The sequence below is a fragment of the Phoca vitulina genome, unplaced genomic scaffold, assembly GCF_004348235.1.
Source record: "Phoca vitulina isolate PV1807 unplaced genomic scaffold, GSC_HSeal_1.0 scaffold1, whole genome shotgun sequence".
Lineage (NCBI taxonomy): Eukaryota > Metazoa > Chordata > Mammalia > Carnivora > Phocidae > Phoca > Phoca vitulina.
The window spans coordinates 8,824,285-8,842,474 of record NW_022589704.1 but is presented as its reverse complement, the minus strand read 5'-3'; the positions used below and the strand labels follow the sequence as shown (position 1 = coordinate 8,842,474).

Sequence of the window (18,190 nt, the reverse complement as noted above, 5' to 3'; positions counted from 1 at the left end):
TCTTCCTGCCCTGCATTTCTTCTTTTCCTCGCTGGTTAATGAGGGCTTCTCAGATCATTGCTCCAACTCTTGACTACCCTAACCACCTGCCATCCCAGGGATATTGCCCATTCCAGAACCCCTAGCTGCCAGGGCAGCCACTCTGAGCCCTTTGCTCCCTGGCAGGAGGGGGTCTCAGCGTTAGCCTCTGCCCCTCAGTCTGGGTTGGTCAGGCCTGTGCCAGCACCAGAGAACAGGGCCAGGCCCAGATGGGAGGTCAGAGGGAACAAGACCTCTGGGTAGGTCTAGACCAGCCCCACCTAAGAGAAATCTAACACCAGGCACATCTGTAGGTTTAGATTTTCTAGTAGCCACGTTAGGGAAAAAATAAAACAGATGAAACTAATTTTAATAATATATTTTATTTAGCCCAGTGTGTCCAAAATAGTATTATTTCCACTTAAATATAAAACATTTGTAATGAGACAGTTTGCATCTTTGAAATCCTATGAGACTTTTACGCTAACAGCTTGATTTAGACACTAAATTTTTATCCAAAATACTTGATCTGTATTTAGATTTCATGAAATTCATAGTTGAAAAAGGAGATTCACATCTCAAATTGCTCCAGATGTACTTAAAAGTTTCCCAATAACTAAATTGGGCGTCAGTCTTTAAATTTTAATGAAATAAAATAAAATTGAATTTAAAAATCAGTTCCAGGATTTGCAATAGCCGCATTTCCAGTGCTCAGTAGCACCTGTTGCCAGGGGCTACCCGGTGTGAAAGCAAGAGTCTAGAACACTGGAAACGTGCAGGAGACCTGTCTTGGGGGTTTGGTGTGGCTCTTCCCGCACCCCCCCCAACCCCCGATCCCCAGCCAGGGACCCGCAGTGGCTTCCAGCATCGGCTTGTCGGTTGCCCAGGATGGGAGCTGGCCTCCTGGACACTGTCCCTAGGGGGAAGAGAGTCCAGCATCTCAGATGGCTTTGCGGGTCTTTTTGTGCCTCAGTCCACCCAGGGCGATTCTGGCCCCATCCAGGCGTTTCCCTCCCACCAAGCACCCACCCACCGGAGGCCCGTGTCACCCGCTGCGCTTGCGGTTCTGCTCCCATGCACGAATACTTTAATAGCATGTGGCGTGCGTGGTGTACGTGAGGCATCCACTAGCCTCGGGGCCAGGCCCTGTGCCATAAGATCTGAGGTTTATTGAGCGCTGCTGTATGCCAAACCCTGACTAGAGCACCTCCCCTCACTGAGGGCCCTGCCAGGCAGGTGGGCCGCTCCCCTCTGCGCCTGGGGTTGGGTGACCACACGGCCACAGCGCCGCCAAGTGGCAAAGCAGGGATTTGCTCCCGTGTTTCCTGGCTCTGGCGACGCCTGCCCTTATCAACTCAGACCGCAGCAGCTCAAAAAGCAGTCAAGCCCGGTTCTTGGCAGGAGCGAGCCCTCCTAAGACCCAGGATTCAAACGCCGGGAGGCTGGGCATGGGGGCGGGGGTGGGGTGGAGGGCGGGATGTGGGTGGTCGCAGGGCGCTCGCCCCCTGCGCAGTTCTCCGCCTTCCGGGGAGCGCTGTGGCCACTAGAGGGCGCCGCGCGGGCCAGGGAGATGCTCCGGGCAGAGCTTAGCCCTGAGCCCTGCTGAAGGTGGGCACCTAGGCAAGGAAAGCGCCGGCTCTGGTTTCCTCCCTTCACCCCTACAGACGCCCCGGCCCGGCCAATACCTGTTTGAGCCCGCAGATGACCTTGTTTGGGCTTTGAGATTTTTTGCGTCACTCCTAAATTTGGAGACAGATAGTTGTTTATGAACAGAGCCCTGGGTAGGAAGTCTTTCTGTGATTTTGGTATGTCCTCAAGCTTCTTTGAAGATAAATACATCTCATTATAAAATCTTGGAGAGGGCTAGGGCTTCAGAGACATAGGTGTGAGTTCCAGCATTGTGCCAAGAACTGGCTGGCCCTGCATTCATCCATTCATCCAACAAACATTTACTGAGCGCCTACTGTGTGCCTAACACTGTGCTAGTTACTATAGGGGATGCTGAGATGAATACGATGTGGCTCGCGCTCTTGAGAAGTTCCTAGTCCAGTTGGGACCTGGGCGAGGAGACAGGACAATAGCTGTGTGGGCTGAGGGCTGTAAGGGGACGCACAGTGGGGTGGTCAAGAAAGGCCTACCTGGAGGAGGAGCTGCTTGGTAGCTGGGGGGAGAGGGAAGAGCAAGTACCAAGGTCCGAGACAAGGTTCATGCTGCGTGGCCACTCTGGGAGCCGCAGCGGTTCCAGATGGCTGGAACGTGGCCTGCCAGGGCAGAGGGCTGGGATATAAAGATTGAGGGTAAGCAGGGTTGGGCGAAAGTCTTGGAGGAGACAGTCCTTGTCTTCCTTGTTTTTGATTGTGCTCCTGGCTGGCTGTGAAGGACGGACTGGAGAATCCTGAGATGGTGAGCAGGAAGTCAAAGCTGTTGGAAGCTCTTGCAGCCAGGAAGGAAGAGGGGGAGCTGAGACTGCCGGGGAATGGGAGCTGGGCTGCTGGGGGAGACATTAGGTAGACCAGAGCTGTCCAGACCAGGTGAGCGGGAGGGAACAGTCAAGTGTGTGTCCCCCCCCCACCCGGGGCCCTGCTTCACTAGCAGTGGGTGCCCTTCACCACACCCAGATCAAGGCAGAAGACATGCCTGGAGCTTTGAGGTTGTTGAGTTAAGGAGTATCAGAGATGTATGGTAACTGTGTGAGTCTGGTGCTCCAGAGAGAGGGTGGGGCTACGGGATACATTTTAGGAGCCACCATTTTGTCCATAGCAATGGAGGCATTGATCTCTCACAGGGAGAATGGGGAGCGAGACAAAGGCTTTGGACAGAAACTCAGAAGAACGAAGCATAAGAATAGAGCTCAGGATGAGGGAGGCAGTGGTCAGAGTTGAGTTCTGAAAAGATCGCTGTGACTAAAGAGTACACGATTAAATGAAGAGGAAGAAGCCTCAGGCCTGGAACAGCCATCCAGGTGGAAGAGCAGAATCCACAAGAAGAGACGGGCCCCCCATAGCGTTCCCATGGGGCTTTGTGGAAGTTAAAAGCACAGTATCCAAACCAGAGACATGATCGTCCTCCCATAGAGAATGTCTTCTCTTTGAAGAACAGACGTGGCAACTGGCCTTCTCTTGTTTTAAAACATTTTGAATTAATTGCCAACACTTATTTATTTATTTATTTATTTATTTATTTATTTATTTATTTATTTTAGAGAGAGATTGAGAGTGCGTGAAGCAGGGGGAGGGGCAGGGGGAGAGGAAGAGAGAGAATCTTTTTTTTTTTTAAGATGTTATTTATTTATTTGAGAGAGAGAAGGAGCATGGAGGGGGAGGGTCAGAGGGAGAAGCAGACTCCACTGAGCAGGGAGCCTAATGCGGGACTCGATTCTGGGACTCCAGGATCATGACCTGAGCCGAAGGCAGTCACTTAACCGAGTCACCCAGGCGCCCCAAAGAGAGAGAATCTTAAGCAGGCTCCACGCCCAGTGCAGAGCCTGACACAGGGCTCGATCCCCCAATATTCATTTTTTTATTGAGATATAATTGATACATACATTGTGCTGGTTTTAGGTGTACAACACAGTGACTTGGTATATGTATATATTGGAAAATGATTACCACAATAAGTTTAGTTAACATCCATCACTGACTGAATCACTACAATTTTTTTTCTTGTGATTAGAACTTTTAAGACTTGGGGCACCTGGGTGGCTCAGTTGGTTAAGCAGCAGACTTTTTTTTTAAGATTTTATTTATTTGACAGAGAGAGACACAGTGAGAGAGGGAACACAAGCCGGGGGAGCGGGAGAGGGAGAAGCAGGCTTCCCGCCGAGCAGGGAGCCCGATGTAGGGCTCGATCCCAGGATCCTGGGCTCATGACCTGAGCCGAAGGCAGACGCTTAACAACTGAGCCGCCCAGGCACCCCTAAGCAGCAGACTCTTGATTTCAGCTCAGTTCATGATCTTGGGATCATGGGATTGAGCCCCAAGGAGGGTCAGCTCTGCACTCAGTGGGGAGTCTGCTTGAGATTCTCTCTCCCTTGCCCTCTGCCCCTCCCCCCACCCTTTCATGTGCTCATGTGCTCTCTCTCTAAAATAAATTTTAAAATCTTTTAAAAAAAGAAATTTTAAGGGGTGCCTGGGTGGCTCAGTCATTAAGCGTCTGCCTTTGTCTCAGGTCATGATCCCAGGGTCCTGGGATTGAGCCCCGCATCGAGCTCGCTGGTCCGCAGGAAGCCTGCTTTTCCCTCTCCCACTCCCCCTGCTTGTGTTCCTGCTCTCCCTCTCTGTCAGATAAATAAATAAAATCTTGAAAGAAAAAAAAAAGAACTTTTAAGACTTTCTCTCTTGGCAACTTTTATATATAAATACGATATTAACTGTAGTCACCATGCTGTACATTACATCCCTAGGACTTTTTTTTTTAATTGGAGTATAGTTAACACACAATTATACATTAGCTTCAGATGAACAGACCTATTTATCTTCTAACTGGAAGTTTATACCTTTTGACCACCTTTACCCATTTCACCCAAGTTACCACCATTTAAAATTCAGAAGATTCCACATGAAATTCTGACTTCTGACTTTTCTTGGAAAAAATCATAAGCTTTCACAACAGTAGTTCTACTATTTTTTTTTTTTTTTTTTTTTTTTTTAGAGCCAGCTGGTGGGAGAGGGGCGAAGGGAGAGGGAGAATCTCAAGCAACCTGATGCGGGGCTCTATCTCACAATCCTGACATCATGACCTGAGCCAAAATCAAGAGTCAGATGCTTAACTGACTGAGCCCCCCAGGCGCCCCAGTAGTCCTACAGTTTTGCCCAGCAACACGGCAAGAGAAGAAGTAGCCACTGCTCTCTTTCAGTGGGGCCCTCATTCTTCATTTTGACAGTCACCACCATCCCCTCCTGCCTCCCTGACACTTAGTCGCCACTCACCATCCTGCTGATCTAGTATTTCCTTACACTCTGCCTGCTCCACTCATTTCCATCACCTATTATCATGTGCGAATTCTCTAGAAGTTTCGGGCATACAGGTGTCTTCATATGAGGGATTGGCCAAAGTGTCTCTATGAAATGATACTCCCACATATCTGTTTATTTTTTTTTTTTTTGCACACCTCCCAGGGCAGTGCCTTTCAGTCTGAGCTATAGGTTCTTCAGAAGTGTTTAATAATTATATTTGATATATTTTAACAACCTTAGCTTTAGAATACAATTTAAAAAATTCACACATTCACTCCAATGTGTTATCAACCAAATTTTAATTCAACCACAAAATATTGCTTGCGCCAGTAGGTTGCACTGTTTTGATAAGGCCTCAGAAATAATCTTTATTTTTCAGAAATAATCTTTAGTGATTGCTATCCAATCGATGAATAGCTTGATGGTGCAAAGGCTAGTGGCTTAAAAACACCACCATCTGTCTCTAATCTTCAAGTCTTTCTCAGTATTGTCTACTGAAGTAAACAGGCTATTGAAGCTGGTATACACTGCAAATGGCCATCACAACTGCCATTTCAAATTAGACGTATCAAAAACCAAGGGGGTGCCTGGGTGGCTCAGTCGGTTGGGCATCTGCCTTCAGCTCAGGTCACAATTCTGGGGTCCTGGGATCAAGCCCTATATAGGGCTCCCCACTGGGTGGGGAGCCTGCTTCTCCCTCTCCCTCTGTCCTTCCCTCCCACTCGTGCTCACTCTCTCTAGTGCTGTCTCTCTCTCAAATAAATAAATAAAATCTTTAGGAGAAAAAAAAAGGAAAACCAAGAACCTGTTGCTGTGGGGGGGGAAGAAGAACTAGACCAGTGGAAGGCAAGAATTGGAAGCTCTTTTTTCCTATGGAACACTTTCACTGTATATCATTTTTTAAAAGATTTTATTTTTATTCATTCATTCATTCATTTATGAGAGAGAAAGAGAGAGAGAAAGAGAGAGCACAAGCCCGGGAGAGAAGCAGAGAGAGAGGGAGAAGCCGACTCCCCGCTGAGCAGGGAGTGGTGGGGCTGATCCCAGGACTCTGGGATCACGACCTGAGCCGCAGATGCTTAACCGATTGAGCCACCCAGGCGCCCCTCACTGTATACCTTTTTATACTTCTTTTAAACAACATACAGTATTAACTATTCCAAATGTAGAACAAAAATTCTCATTGTTCAATTTTATTATAAACCAATGATTACTTAGGGATTCATTATGACAATAAAACATTTCTGTGAGGATTTCTTTTGAGATGGGTTCTGTTTTTTAAAAACTTTGAAACTGACTTTTCTAAGAAAACGCTCTTTGCCTCACTCCTACCCCCGAAGGTTTGGCTGGCGAGCGCGCGGGGAATGGTGCAGAGAGACCGCCGAAGCAGCAGGTGGCGCTGCGAGCACCACGAGCACCTGCCCGCAACACCCTTTCTCCGAGCAATGGCGGGTGATAATGGGGGCCTCCCTCTGGGGGTGGCTATTATGAAGCCTGATCGCAGGTGCCCAGTAGTGTCCGCGCCCCAGCGGGAGCGCTGAACCTGGAAGAGGGTCAGAGAAAACATGGACCGTGCACCCTTTCGCGGGGGCCAGCGTGCCGGTGGCGGCGCAGAAAACCGCAGGCCGTGGGGCGAATTCGCGCCGAGCGGCAGGCGGAGCGGCGGGCAGCCCCGGGGCGGGCGGGGTCCTGGAAGAGGAGCGAGCCGGCGGCCTGAGGAGGCTACTGACTGAGCACCGCACCGGGGGAGAGAGGAGGCGCGGCGGAGCGGACGGGCCCGGAGGTGACAGATACACGGCGCGGCCGGGACGGCGAGCGAGCGGGCGGGCGCGTGCGGGACGCAGCCATGATCACTTCAGCTGGTGAGTGCGATCGCTGCCGGCGCCGAAAGGGAGGAGCCGCCACGCCGGCTTTTAGCTGAGTCAGGGCCGGTGACTGGGCACCTCCCGGCGGAGCGCCGGCCTGCGCGGCCCCTCGCTGCCCACGGCCCACCCCCGGCCCGGGGGCTGGCAGTCTGGTCCGGCCTCTGTGAGGGCCCGACGAAGACCTCGGGCTCGGGGGAATCGCGCCGGGTCGTCCGCCTGGGCATCCCTCCCCAGTCACACCCCTTGCCCGGACCCGAGGGGCTTCTTGGGCCCTTCTCCGACCCCGGGGAGGGGGCGTCCTCAGTTGTGTCCCTCCCGAAGTTGGCCCTGTGGGGCCGTGTGATCCCAGCGCTTCCTCGCAGGTGGTTAGGATGGGACGGCCCCCCTGTGCGGTCGGCGGTAAGGCAGCCTAACTGCTACAGAAGTGCTCGGGATCTGGCTCCAGCTCCGTTCTCCTTGGAGTCCGACCTGAAATTACATTTGAGGCGGGTTGTTTCCGGGGCTGTTCCGAGAGTATTCAGTGCAAGCGCCCAGAGAACGTTGGTGTTCGGTGAAGACAGCACCCGGAGACTGCATTATACTGATGACCGATCTATGGTTGGGAGGCCAGGTGCTCCGTACATACTCCGCATCGAAGAAGGAATTCATGGGGGTGCGGAGCAGGTTGCATACACCTGACCATTGCGTATGTAGATTCGGGTAATGACATTTGAAATGGGATAAGCTGTAAAGATCCAGTGGAGATTTTTTAAGCCCCCCCCCCATCCCCCGCTACAGACTGATTTGCATATAGCTGTCCACAGCCTTGGTGTTTTTTGCTTGCCGGCTCACACACCCTTTTCTCGTCCTGTTTTATCTACGTTTGTCCCACAAGTATTTTGTTGTAAACAGACTGGTGCTCACACTAACTTGTAAGGAGCTCACACCCATACGTTTGTGAGGATTGCTGCAAGGAATTGATGGAGACCCTAGAGACACAAAAGCTATTTTCAGAGGCTTCAAGAGCTGTCACCTGTACCTGGAATTAGACTTTTGTCCCCACGGGATACAAATGAGATGAATTTTAGTTCCAATAGGAAAGAGTGTTTCCAGTCACAGCTCTTTAAAGGTAAAATAAGCATGAAGTTTCTTGCCACTTGTAAATGTAGGCCTCCTTCTGTTTCACATCCGTCCATCGCCACAGCTTCTTATTAGCCCAGACCACCTTTATCTTTTGCCTGAGTTTCTGTAACAGCCTTAAGATTTTGTTTTTTCCAGTGTTATCTTCATACAGTCCATTTTTCTTGTAGTCAGAGTAATTTTTTTCAAACTTTAATGTCATTTTTTTTGCTTAAAATCTCTAGGGATTTCCATTGTGTTTAGAATAAAATCCAGACTTTTAACCAAAGACTTACATAATTGGATTCCTGCTTTGTCTTATACTCCTTTCTTCCTCACTCACTACATCCTATTCATACTGGCCTTCTTTCTGTTCCTTGAATATGTCAGTTTCTCTCCTAACCTCAGGACCCTTGCACATTTTGTTCCCTCTTTCTAGACTCTTTTTCCTCAAGTTTTCCCTTAGCTTCTCAATTTTTAGTCCCAGTTCCAATGTTAGTCTTTCCTGATCATTCTTTTAAAATAATGCTGCCTGCCTCTCTTCCCCTTAGCTGCCCCCTCCCTTCATCACAGTCCTGTGATTACTTTGTTTACTTACCCGATTACTGTCTTTCTGGTACAATTTTGGGTGGCAGACTTGTTGGTTTCGTAATTCTTAGAGCACTGTCAAGCAGATAGCAGAAGTTCAGAAGTATATTTAGAACAAGGGAATCAGGGGCGCCTGGGTGGCTCAGTTGGTTGAGCGACTGCCTTCAGCTCAGGTCATGATCCCAGGGTCCTGGGATCGAGCCCCCATCGGGCTCCCTGCTCGGCCGAAAGCCTGCTTCTTCCTCTCCCACTCCCCCTGCTTGTGTTCCCTCTCACGCTGTCTCTCTCTCTCTCTCCCTGTCAAATAAATAAATAAAATCTTAAAAAAAAAAAAAAAGAACAAGGGAATCAACTAATGAAATCAATAATTTAATCCCTAGAGTATTTTAAGGAGAGGCTGAAAAAGCACTTAGTGGGAATATAATAGAATTTAAACCTATTGAGAGTGGCAAGAGTAATGATCTTTGAGGTCCTATTCTGAGACTCTGTGGTGATTTAGTATATTTGTTACATTTACTGGATTACTTACCAGCCTTTGCTCAGAACCTTTTGTCACCTTGTTTCCTGTCCTGTGGCTCACAATGGCTTAGGATCTGTCCCAGGTGCTAAACAGGCTAGCTTCACAGTTCTGGTGTGGATTCATCAGTTAATTCATTCATTTATTCTTTAGTCACTTGCTAGGCACTAAGAACACAGTGGTGAATAAGAGGTGAACACGTATGAACACATACTGTTAAGTTTTTCAAAAGACTTGTCAGCAAAAGGGAGTGGAGAGATAGAGATAGGTTGTTGCAGGAGAGAGATGTGAGACTGAGTGGGGTTTTGTGTTTTGTGTTGGTTTTTTTTAACGTAATATAGGCAAATAAAGTGAAATTATGCTAAAAAGCTTTAAAATAGTAACCCCCCACTCCTCTTTCCTCTTCCTCATCCCTGGAGACGGCCATTTTCAACTTTTAAGCTGTTTCTTCTGGCACATACTTTGTATTTATAAATAACATCCAAATATTACTATAAACTGATTGAACAAGTTTAGGTAATGTCCACTTACTTTTTATTATGGCAGAAGAGATTTTTCTAGCATCCTAAACTTTTCACATTCCTTATATACTTCCCTCTCCCCCCATCCAAAGGAAAGTTCTATTTTGTTTTTAAGTTGGGAAATAATTGTGTATGGAGTGTAGAGTATTTGATTTAGTTGTGTTCCATGAACAAAGGCTGCATTTCCAAGCCAGGACAACCAGGTAACAAATTAGTCATAAGTAATACCAAACAGGGGAGTGCAAAAAATTCATCACCTCTTTTGGTAAAAGCAGTTCAGATACACCATTGATTGATGATAGGCAATGGGTAGCATTTTTAGTTAATGTTGATGAAGTGTTCTGCTGTTTATGATCTGTTCCACATTTAAAGCATTCTTGTCTATCAGCTATTCCCTATCACTAGTTCACCAACCCCCATTACATTTTTTTTTTTTAGATTTTATTTATTTATTTGACAGAGGGAGAGAGAGACCAAGTAGGCAGCGAGGCAGGCAGAGGGAGAGGGAGAAGCAGGCTCCCCGCTGAGCAAGGAGCCCGATGTAGAGCTCGATCCCAGGACCCTGGGATCATGACCTGAGCCAAAGGCAGTCGCTTAACTGGCTGAGCCACCCAGGCGCCGCCCGCCCCCCCATTACATTTTTTAATCTGTCTTGTCTGCATTCTGTCAGTTTAGCCTCTCTGTTCTGGACTTGTCATACCAAACTAGAGTACCAAGAAGTTCTTTCTGTCTGCTTTTATGCTTTTAGAATAGTAGTATCTCCTAGCCAACACCATGGTGTAGTTTAGTTGGCTAAATGTTGTATCCTTTCCTGTATGGCTCTTTCTAAAGACTGCTGGAGCTACTTGGCAAACCTACACTTACCAATTAAAAATGGCTACATCTCCCAAGTAAAGTTGTCTTGACACTTTTTAATCAACTCACAGTTTCTTGTTTCTTTTTTCTTTTTTTTAAAAGATTTTATTTATTTATTTGACACAGAGAGAGAGCTCAAGCAGGGGAAGCGGTGGGCAGAGGGAGAGGGAGAAGCAGGCTCCCGCCAAGCAAGGAGCCCAGTGCGGGACTTGATCCCAGGACCGTGGGATCATCACCTGAGCTGAAGGCTGACGCTTACAGACTGAGCCACGCAGGCACCCCTCAGCTCACAGTTTGAATTCAGTGTTCCAGAATGACTTTTAAGATCTATATGGAAAACATATATATGAGACACAGTTTAGTTTTCTTTTTTTGTTTGTTTTGTTTCTTTGTGGTCTAAGGACAGTGATTTCCCATGTATTTTTTCTAAAAATCCCTTTGGTATATGACTATATTTCAAGGTGTATTCTTTTGGAGAGGATAGTTTCCTTCACTTTCCAGTGTGTGTTAACACCTCACGGTCATGTGGGAAACACTGTGCTTGGGTAGGTGGAAGTCAGAACAAGTTAAGATTGCTCTCATTTAACATACCTTCTAGGTTACTTGTGATATAAAGGAGGTCCCTTAATATAGGCTTTTTTTTTTTAAGATTTTATTTATTTGACAGAGAGACACAGCGAGAGAGGGAACACAAGCAGGGGGAGTGGGAGAGGGAGAAGCAGGCTTCCGCGAAGCAGGGAGCCCGATGCGGGGCTCGATCCCAGGACACCGGGATTATGACCTGAGCCGAAAAGGCAGACGCTCAACGACTGAGCCACCCAGGCGCCCCTTAATATAGGCATCTTGAAATAATTGATATATTTTACTCTGTTGAGTTGATGACTACACCTTTTTTTGTAAGTAATTTTATAACTCTTGGCTTATTTTGTGTGAATAAATTTTTTCTAAAATTGGGAAAATTTCCCATTTTGATCAGTAAACTAGGCCAAAGATTCTCAAACTATAGTATCAGTATCACAAGGAAAACTTGTGGCCCCATAACTGGACCCCATCCCCACAATTTCTAATGCAGTAGCTCTAGGATGGGGCCAAGAATTTGCATTTTTAACAAGTTCCCAGGTAATGCTAATTCTATGGGTTCAAGGACTGCACTTTGAAAACACTGAATTTGGCAAATAATGTGATTTTGTGGTGGCATGAAGGTTTGATAACACCACTCTTAAACTTTGAAATGTAAACATTTACAATTTTAAAGAATAATCATTCTAGTGAAGTCACTCCTCAAAAAAATACTTATTTTTTCCAATTGTGATATATTTTGACTAAGCAGTATCTTCTCTCTTAGCAGAAGATTATGGTTCATAATCATGATATGCCTTTTGTCTTATAGCTGGAATTATTTCTCTTCTGGATGAGGAAGAACCACAGCTTAAGGTATGAGTTGAAGAAAAATTAACTGGGGTTAATATGCATGCTGTGAAACTCTGAATTTAGTCATATTTGTGTATTTTCCATCATTTAAAATAGCCATCTTACCAAGTCTGTACCCATTCAAATATAGCCCCCTCCCCCCCCACCAGGAAACTATTTTGGCAATAGCAGTTGGTTTTCCCTAGAGCTTAACAAAGCTAAGGTAAATAATTCTCAGTATGGCACCAGAACACTCCCCGCCCACCCTTATTTCTTTATCAAAGGAAAGCACAATAAAATTGTTTCTTCTGTGTCACATATTTTTAAATTACTTGTATTTGACTAAAGTTTGGAACATACCTAAAGTGGCTCTACACACCTGAATTCATTTATATCCAGTAATTAATTGTGTATATACAGAGAAGATGCTTATTATGATAAGGAATGAACTATGGCTAGTTTGATGTTTTATGATTAAAAACAGAAAGGAAATCTGTAAACCCAAGAGAAAACATAAGTCAGTAAATTTTTGTATTTGTCATAGATTAAAAATTTTAGTAAATATGATTGAGAATTTGGCCATTGATTTGTCAGAAACTTTTTTTTTTGTAAAATTTGTAATGGTAAGTCAAAATCAAATTTTATTTTTATCTTCTACAGGAATTTGCACTACATAAGTTGAATGCAGTTGTCAATGACTTCTGGGCAGAAATTTCTGAGTCTGTAGATAAAATGTAAGAAATTATTTTATTTGTATAAATTGTATTAAAGTAGATCAACTAATTCTCTGTGGATGTGGGTCATGTGGCTTTTAATTCAATTAGGAATTTGCTGCTACTAAACATATTTAGATTTGGGATTTTTAAGGAAAACCAGTTTGAGCTAGGCTTATACTTCCTAATTTCTTTCAGAGAAGTTTTGTATGAAGATGAAGGTTTCCGGAGTCGGCAGTTTGCAGCCTTAGTGGCATCTAAAGTATTTTATCACCTTGGGGCTTTTGAGGAATCTCTGAATTATGCACTTGGAGCTGGTGACCTCTTCAATGTCAATGACAACTCTGAATACGTGGAGACTATTATAGGTAATTATTTTCCATCTGGTAAAGCTTTATCTTGGCTTCTTTCTTGCTGTAGTGCATATAACATTTTTTTTTCTGAATTACTTCTTGCTGTTGCCGAATTTAATTTTAATTGGAAGTTCACAATCCTATAATCGTATGCAGGCTGAGTTTTTAGATCTGCCTTCCAGTTTGGGGATTATTATTTTTTGACATAATGAACAGTAACATTAGTAACAGTAACAGTGAAGACACACCTCACAAAACATTTTAAGAATGAATCTAAGAAATTATTCAGAAACAGCCTGATCAACACAAAGGTAGTTATCTTAGGTTATGGTTATTGTTACTCCAATGAGCATTCTGTTCTATGAAAAAATTAATTATTATGAGTAACGAACTAAATGACAGTAATTTATAGATTTGTTTCTAATACCAGAAACCATTATTGACTATCTCCATTTTGCTAGGCACTGTGTTACTCATTCTACATGGCATGGTTTATTCCACAGCTGCTCCATGAGGAAGGTGCTATCCCTGTTTTATGAATGAAAAAAACTCGGGTTTTGAGATGGTAGAGACACATGACTATTAAATAGGAGGGTCAGAATTTAAAACTCAGGCTTACTTCAAAATCCATATTGTTTCCACTGGCAACCATAATTTTTTCATTTATTTTTGAAGTGGGGGATAGCATACTGGCGAGACTTTGGGCTTTCTATCTTGTAAATTAAACTATAACTATGTAAGGTTTTGTTCAAAGATTTGTAGCTTTAAAAAATGTTTGAAAACTCCTGATCTAGTAGATGAAAGAATGGACTACATACCCTTCAGACAAGTCTGTAGGAATATAGTTACAGAGAGCACAAGGGTGTGTTCTATTATAGGTAATTATTTTCCATCTGGTAAAGCTTTTAAGAATGAATCTAAGAAATTATTCAGAAACAACCTAATCAACACAAAAGTAGTTATCTTAGGTTATGGTTATTATTACTCCGATGAGCATTCTGTTCTTAGTGGTGTGCAGTATAGATATTTTTTTTAATTGCTAATTTAGAAGAGGTCTGCATTATTCACCTGAACCCTTAAGAGGAGAATTTGGGTATTCTTTTTCAGAAATTGGGAAGTGCTGCACAAGGTGGTCCAAAGGGATACTTTTTTTTTTTTTTTTTAAGATTTTATTTATTTATTTGACAGAGACACAGCGAGAGAGGGAACACAAGCAGGGGGAGTGGGAGAGGGAGAAGCAGGCTTCCCGCGGAGCAGGGAGCCCGATGCGGGGCTCGATCCCAGGACCCTGGGATCATGACCTGAGCCAAAGGCAGACGCTTAACGACTGAGCCACCGAGGCGCCCCCAAAGGGATACTTTCAAATGTCTCTGATATTCCAACTAGAATTCTGCATTCATGGTTTTAAAGTTTTTGCCATGGTGTTGTGAAAATGTTGCAATTAACTTACTGCTGTTGGGGGCTCATTGAATTGGAGTTTTCATCTATAAATCCTATAGAAAGAACAAGTGGTTTTAAAGAATAGACCATAACATTTGAAACATGGAACACTTTCTCTATATTGAGTTAGAAATGGGGAGCTAAATACACTTAACCTCTTTTCTCTTATTTCAGGAATTTTTTTTTTGATGAATACTGATAATTTTTTCAACAGTGATGTGCAAGTGCTTGCATTGCTACTATTTTCCAAATCATGTTTTAAACAGGACTGTTGGTCTATAAGGGGCTATGAGGTGGTAGATGCTTTCCCTCTCTCTCAGTGCTATGTACCATCTTAGCTTGTAGAAGGCAGTTGTTGATAAATAGACCAATTCTGTTTGCTTTTCTTTGTGTGGCATTGGGGTTCACCCCTCTAGTTTTGTAGGGACTTTTAGAATGGATTATTTTGGCGGCGCCTGGCTGGTGCAGTTGGTTGAGTGTCCGACTCTTGGTTTTGGCTCAGGTCTTGATCTCAGGGTTGCAGGATCAAGTTCAAGCGCAGAGCCTGCTTGAGAATCTTTCTCCCTCTCCCCCTCCTCCCCCTTCGCCTGTGCACGCACTCGTGCGCGTGCGCTCTCTCTCTCCCAAATAAATAAATAAAATCTTTAAAAAAGAATGGATTGTTTTTGAACGTCAGTGAAATTTGTGAGGGGATACACAAAATAGAATTTGAGAAAGGCATCCTAGGATCTTAATGAATATTATACATCCAGAAAATTCAAGACTGGTAAATTTTTTCTCTGTTCTAAAAAGACCTCAGCTGGGAATGAGACTAGATTCTGGGATATAGTTATGATATAAACCTGGTAAGTGAAAGCATGAACCTCATTTGAAACCTGGGAGGCATATTTTTTCCCCTTTGGTTACTAAATTTAAGAAAATTCCCCGATTGTTATAATTCTGAGGTTCCTTTCTGATAGGTAGGTGTAATGTTTCCTCACTTAACTACATTTGGTTTAAAAAGCTCATATTAGGGCCTGGTAAAGATTTTCTGCAACCAAAATTGTTTAAGGTCTGCTTTGTGACTGCCACTTTATCCTTATTAACTATATGTAAACCTGCGTAATTCTGTCTGGATGAACTCTGAATTTGATATATTCCAATTTATAAAAGGACTCTGTTTCCCCCAAAATACAGATCCATTTAACTTGAGCCATCCAGTGGGCCAGTAATTCTTTATGCTAATTCAAATCATTTGTTTCCCAGGGCTGTAGTTTGTAACTAATTAATCTTGTTCATGTACCCTTTCTTCTCTTTGAAAGGGAGAGTGACAAGTCAATGAGTTACAGAGAGTATAACTATTTTCTGTCATTCACTTGGGTAGCTATTTATCTTCCTTATGAAGGTGGAAGAAGGCTTAGGGAAATTCCCTTTATTGGTTATTTCTAATAAGTTTAAAGTGTGATTGTAAAGTAGTGTGAGTTATAAACAAACTTAAATATTTCTCAACAAGTATACTACTGGCCCCCTTCAGTATGTTGCCCTGTCCGCCCCATTCAACCAAATCATTGTGTAATGTGAAAGCCAAATCCTGCATGTATATACCACTGCGTGAATTTTAAGGCGGCAGTGACAGTGGGAGTCGGGGGCTGGGACTGGAGATTGCATAGATTTCACCCACCTTACTTTGCGACAGTATTTCAGCAGATTTGCTACAGTTGCTGGAAAGGTTTTTGGAAATCTTTGGAATTGCCTTTAGAACCTGTGGCACATTTCAGGTTATTCATCAGTATTTTACGAGGATGATTTAGACATGGCCTCTACTGTCGATGAGCTAATAGTTTCACTAATTTGAAGAAGTCTAGTAATTTATTGCTATGTGATAATTTTTACAATAGGTCTTTTTTAATATCCTCAGTAATGGCAAGTATTTGTTTTTGAAAGTGAAACAGTAGCTATTTGTAGCCAACTCTGTCTAATAAGCAATATAGTTGAGTAATATAATTTTGGTCAAAATATAATACAAAGATAGAAATGTTTTGAATACCGTCAGCCTCATTGGAATTAGTATGTAAGCCCTCCAGTATAACTGTTATGAAGGGAATAGTATTGATTTGAATGTGTAACTTCTGGAATTTAAAAGTTTTGAAATTTGCTTATTACTCTATAGTTATTCCATAAATTTTTTTGATTAAAAAATGAAGGCATTTGTCTTTTCTAGTATTTAGCCCTATTTATAAGGTGATTCGTTATTTTATTTTTCTCACAGCAAAATGCATTGATCACTACACCAAACAATGTGTGGAAAATGCAGATTTGCCGGAAGGAGAAAAAAAACCAATTGACCAGAGATTGGAAGGCATTGTAAATAAAATGTTCCAGCGATGTCTAGACGATCACAAGTATAAGCAGGCTATTGGTATTGCTCTGGAGACCCGAAGACTGGATGTCTTTGAGAAGACTATACTGGAGTCGGTAGGTAGATGATGTGATTTTAGAGATTGTTATTGATGGGGAATTGGCAAGGCAAGTCATTAAAACTAAAAACTCTGGGTACTGAAGAGAAAACCTGATTTAGAAATGATAAGGTGCTCTTTTGCCAGATGTTTTATTTTCATGTTTATATATGAACCTTGGCTGTGTTTTGTGGTCATCAAATACCTGCTTTTATCTTACCACATTCATTCCTTTGAAGTCTTGCGTGGGGAAGTTGTTTTAATTATCCTGCCCTTTTTAAGAAGCCTATACTGATAAACTATGTTAATGCATTTATTATGGCTAAAACTACAGACTAAATTCTTGGTTTGGGGGTGTTTTGCAATAATTATGACAGTTGTAGTAAGTCGGTGTAAGAAAGTGGTCAGGAAGGTGCATGACTGAGTTAAATGGACATTTGATCTTTACGCCCACTTTGCCTGCCTCACCACCTGTCTGTCTCCATGAGCTGGCTGTCTGTACTGCAGCCTCTCCTCAGTTCCTAGATGTACTGTGCTCCATTCCCCTTACCAGAAGTATTGCCTCTGCCAAAAATACTCTTTCCTGGGGCACCTGGGTGGCTCAGTCGTTAAGCGTCTGCCTTCGGCTCAGGTCATGATCCCGGCGTCCTGGGATCGAGCCCCTAGATGGGCTTCCTGCTCCATGGGAAGCCTGCTTCTCCCTGTCCCACTCCCCCTGCTTGTGTTCCTGTGCTCTTGCTATCTCTATGTCAAATAAATAAATAAAATCTTTAAAAAAAAAAATACTCTTTCCTTTCTTTACCTGCTTTATTCCTGTTCAAGATTGAGAGTTCACCTCATCACTTGTTTACACATACATCGATTCCCAGCCCCATACCCTCCTCTACCCCTACTGCAAAGACTAGGTCCAAATCTTCTGTTAATCTCTCCGAGCTTTATGTTTTTTCATAACGTTTACCACTATAGTAATTAATTAATTGTGTTATTTGGTAGTTAACATCTGTGTTTAGCAGCAGTGATAAGATTTAAATGAGTAAATGAATGAGAAACCTAATGTGATAGAATTGAACCTAGTTTTACTTAGTTTCATTTGTGGGCAATTGTAGCCTCTCCTTGTCTTCATGAGAATAGAATTAAAATACTTGCTTTCTGGGCGCCTGGGTGGCTCAGTCGTTAAGCGTCTGCCTTCGGCTCAGGTCATGATCCCAGTGTCCTGGGATCGAGCCCCGCATCGGGCTCCCTGCTTGGTGGGAAGCCTGCTTCTCCCTCTCCCACTCCCCCTGCTTGTGTTCTCTCTCTTGCTGTGTCTTTTTGTCAAATAAATAAATAAAATCTTTTAAAAAAATAAATAAATAAAATACTTGTTTTCATTGACTCAACAAATATTTTTTGAGTGTCTACTCTGTCAGACATTGTTCTAGG

The 18,190-nt window shown here is 43.7% G+C and overlaps 1 protein-coding gene across 2 annotated transcripts in view; it reads left to right on the top strand.

Moving 5' to 3' along the window:
• Positions 1 to 6,673: 6,673 nt before the first annotated feature.
• PSMD1 (proteasome 26S subunit, non-ATPase 1) overlaps positions 6,674 to 18,190 on the top strand; it is an 89,848-nt gene continuing 78,331 nt past the window's right edge. Inside the window, exons 1-5 of one of the 2 annotated variants that reach the window (XM_032400134.1) lie at positions 6,674 to 6,835; positions 11,808 to 11,851; positions 12,488 to 12,561; positions 12,739 to 12,908; positions 16,582 to 16,787. In XM_032400134.1, the coding sequence (XP_032256025.1) occupies positions 6,820 to 6,835; positions 11,808 to 11,851; positions 12,488 to 12,561; positions 12,739 to 12,908; positions 16,582 to 16,787 (510 nt within the window). In that variant the 5' untranslated portion in view covers positions 6,674 to 6,819. Of the gene's footprint in view, positions 6,836 to 6,888; positions 7,947 to 11,807; positions 11,852 to 12,487; positions 12,562 to 12,738; positions 12,909 to 16,581; positions 16,788 to 18,190 lie in introns of those variants that run through there. The other variant, XM_032400124.1, reaches the window with a different exon arrangement.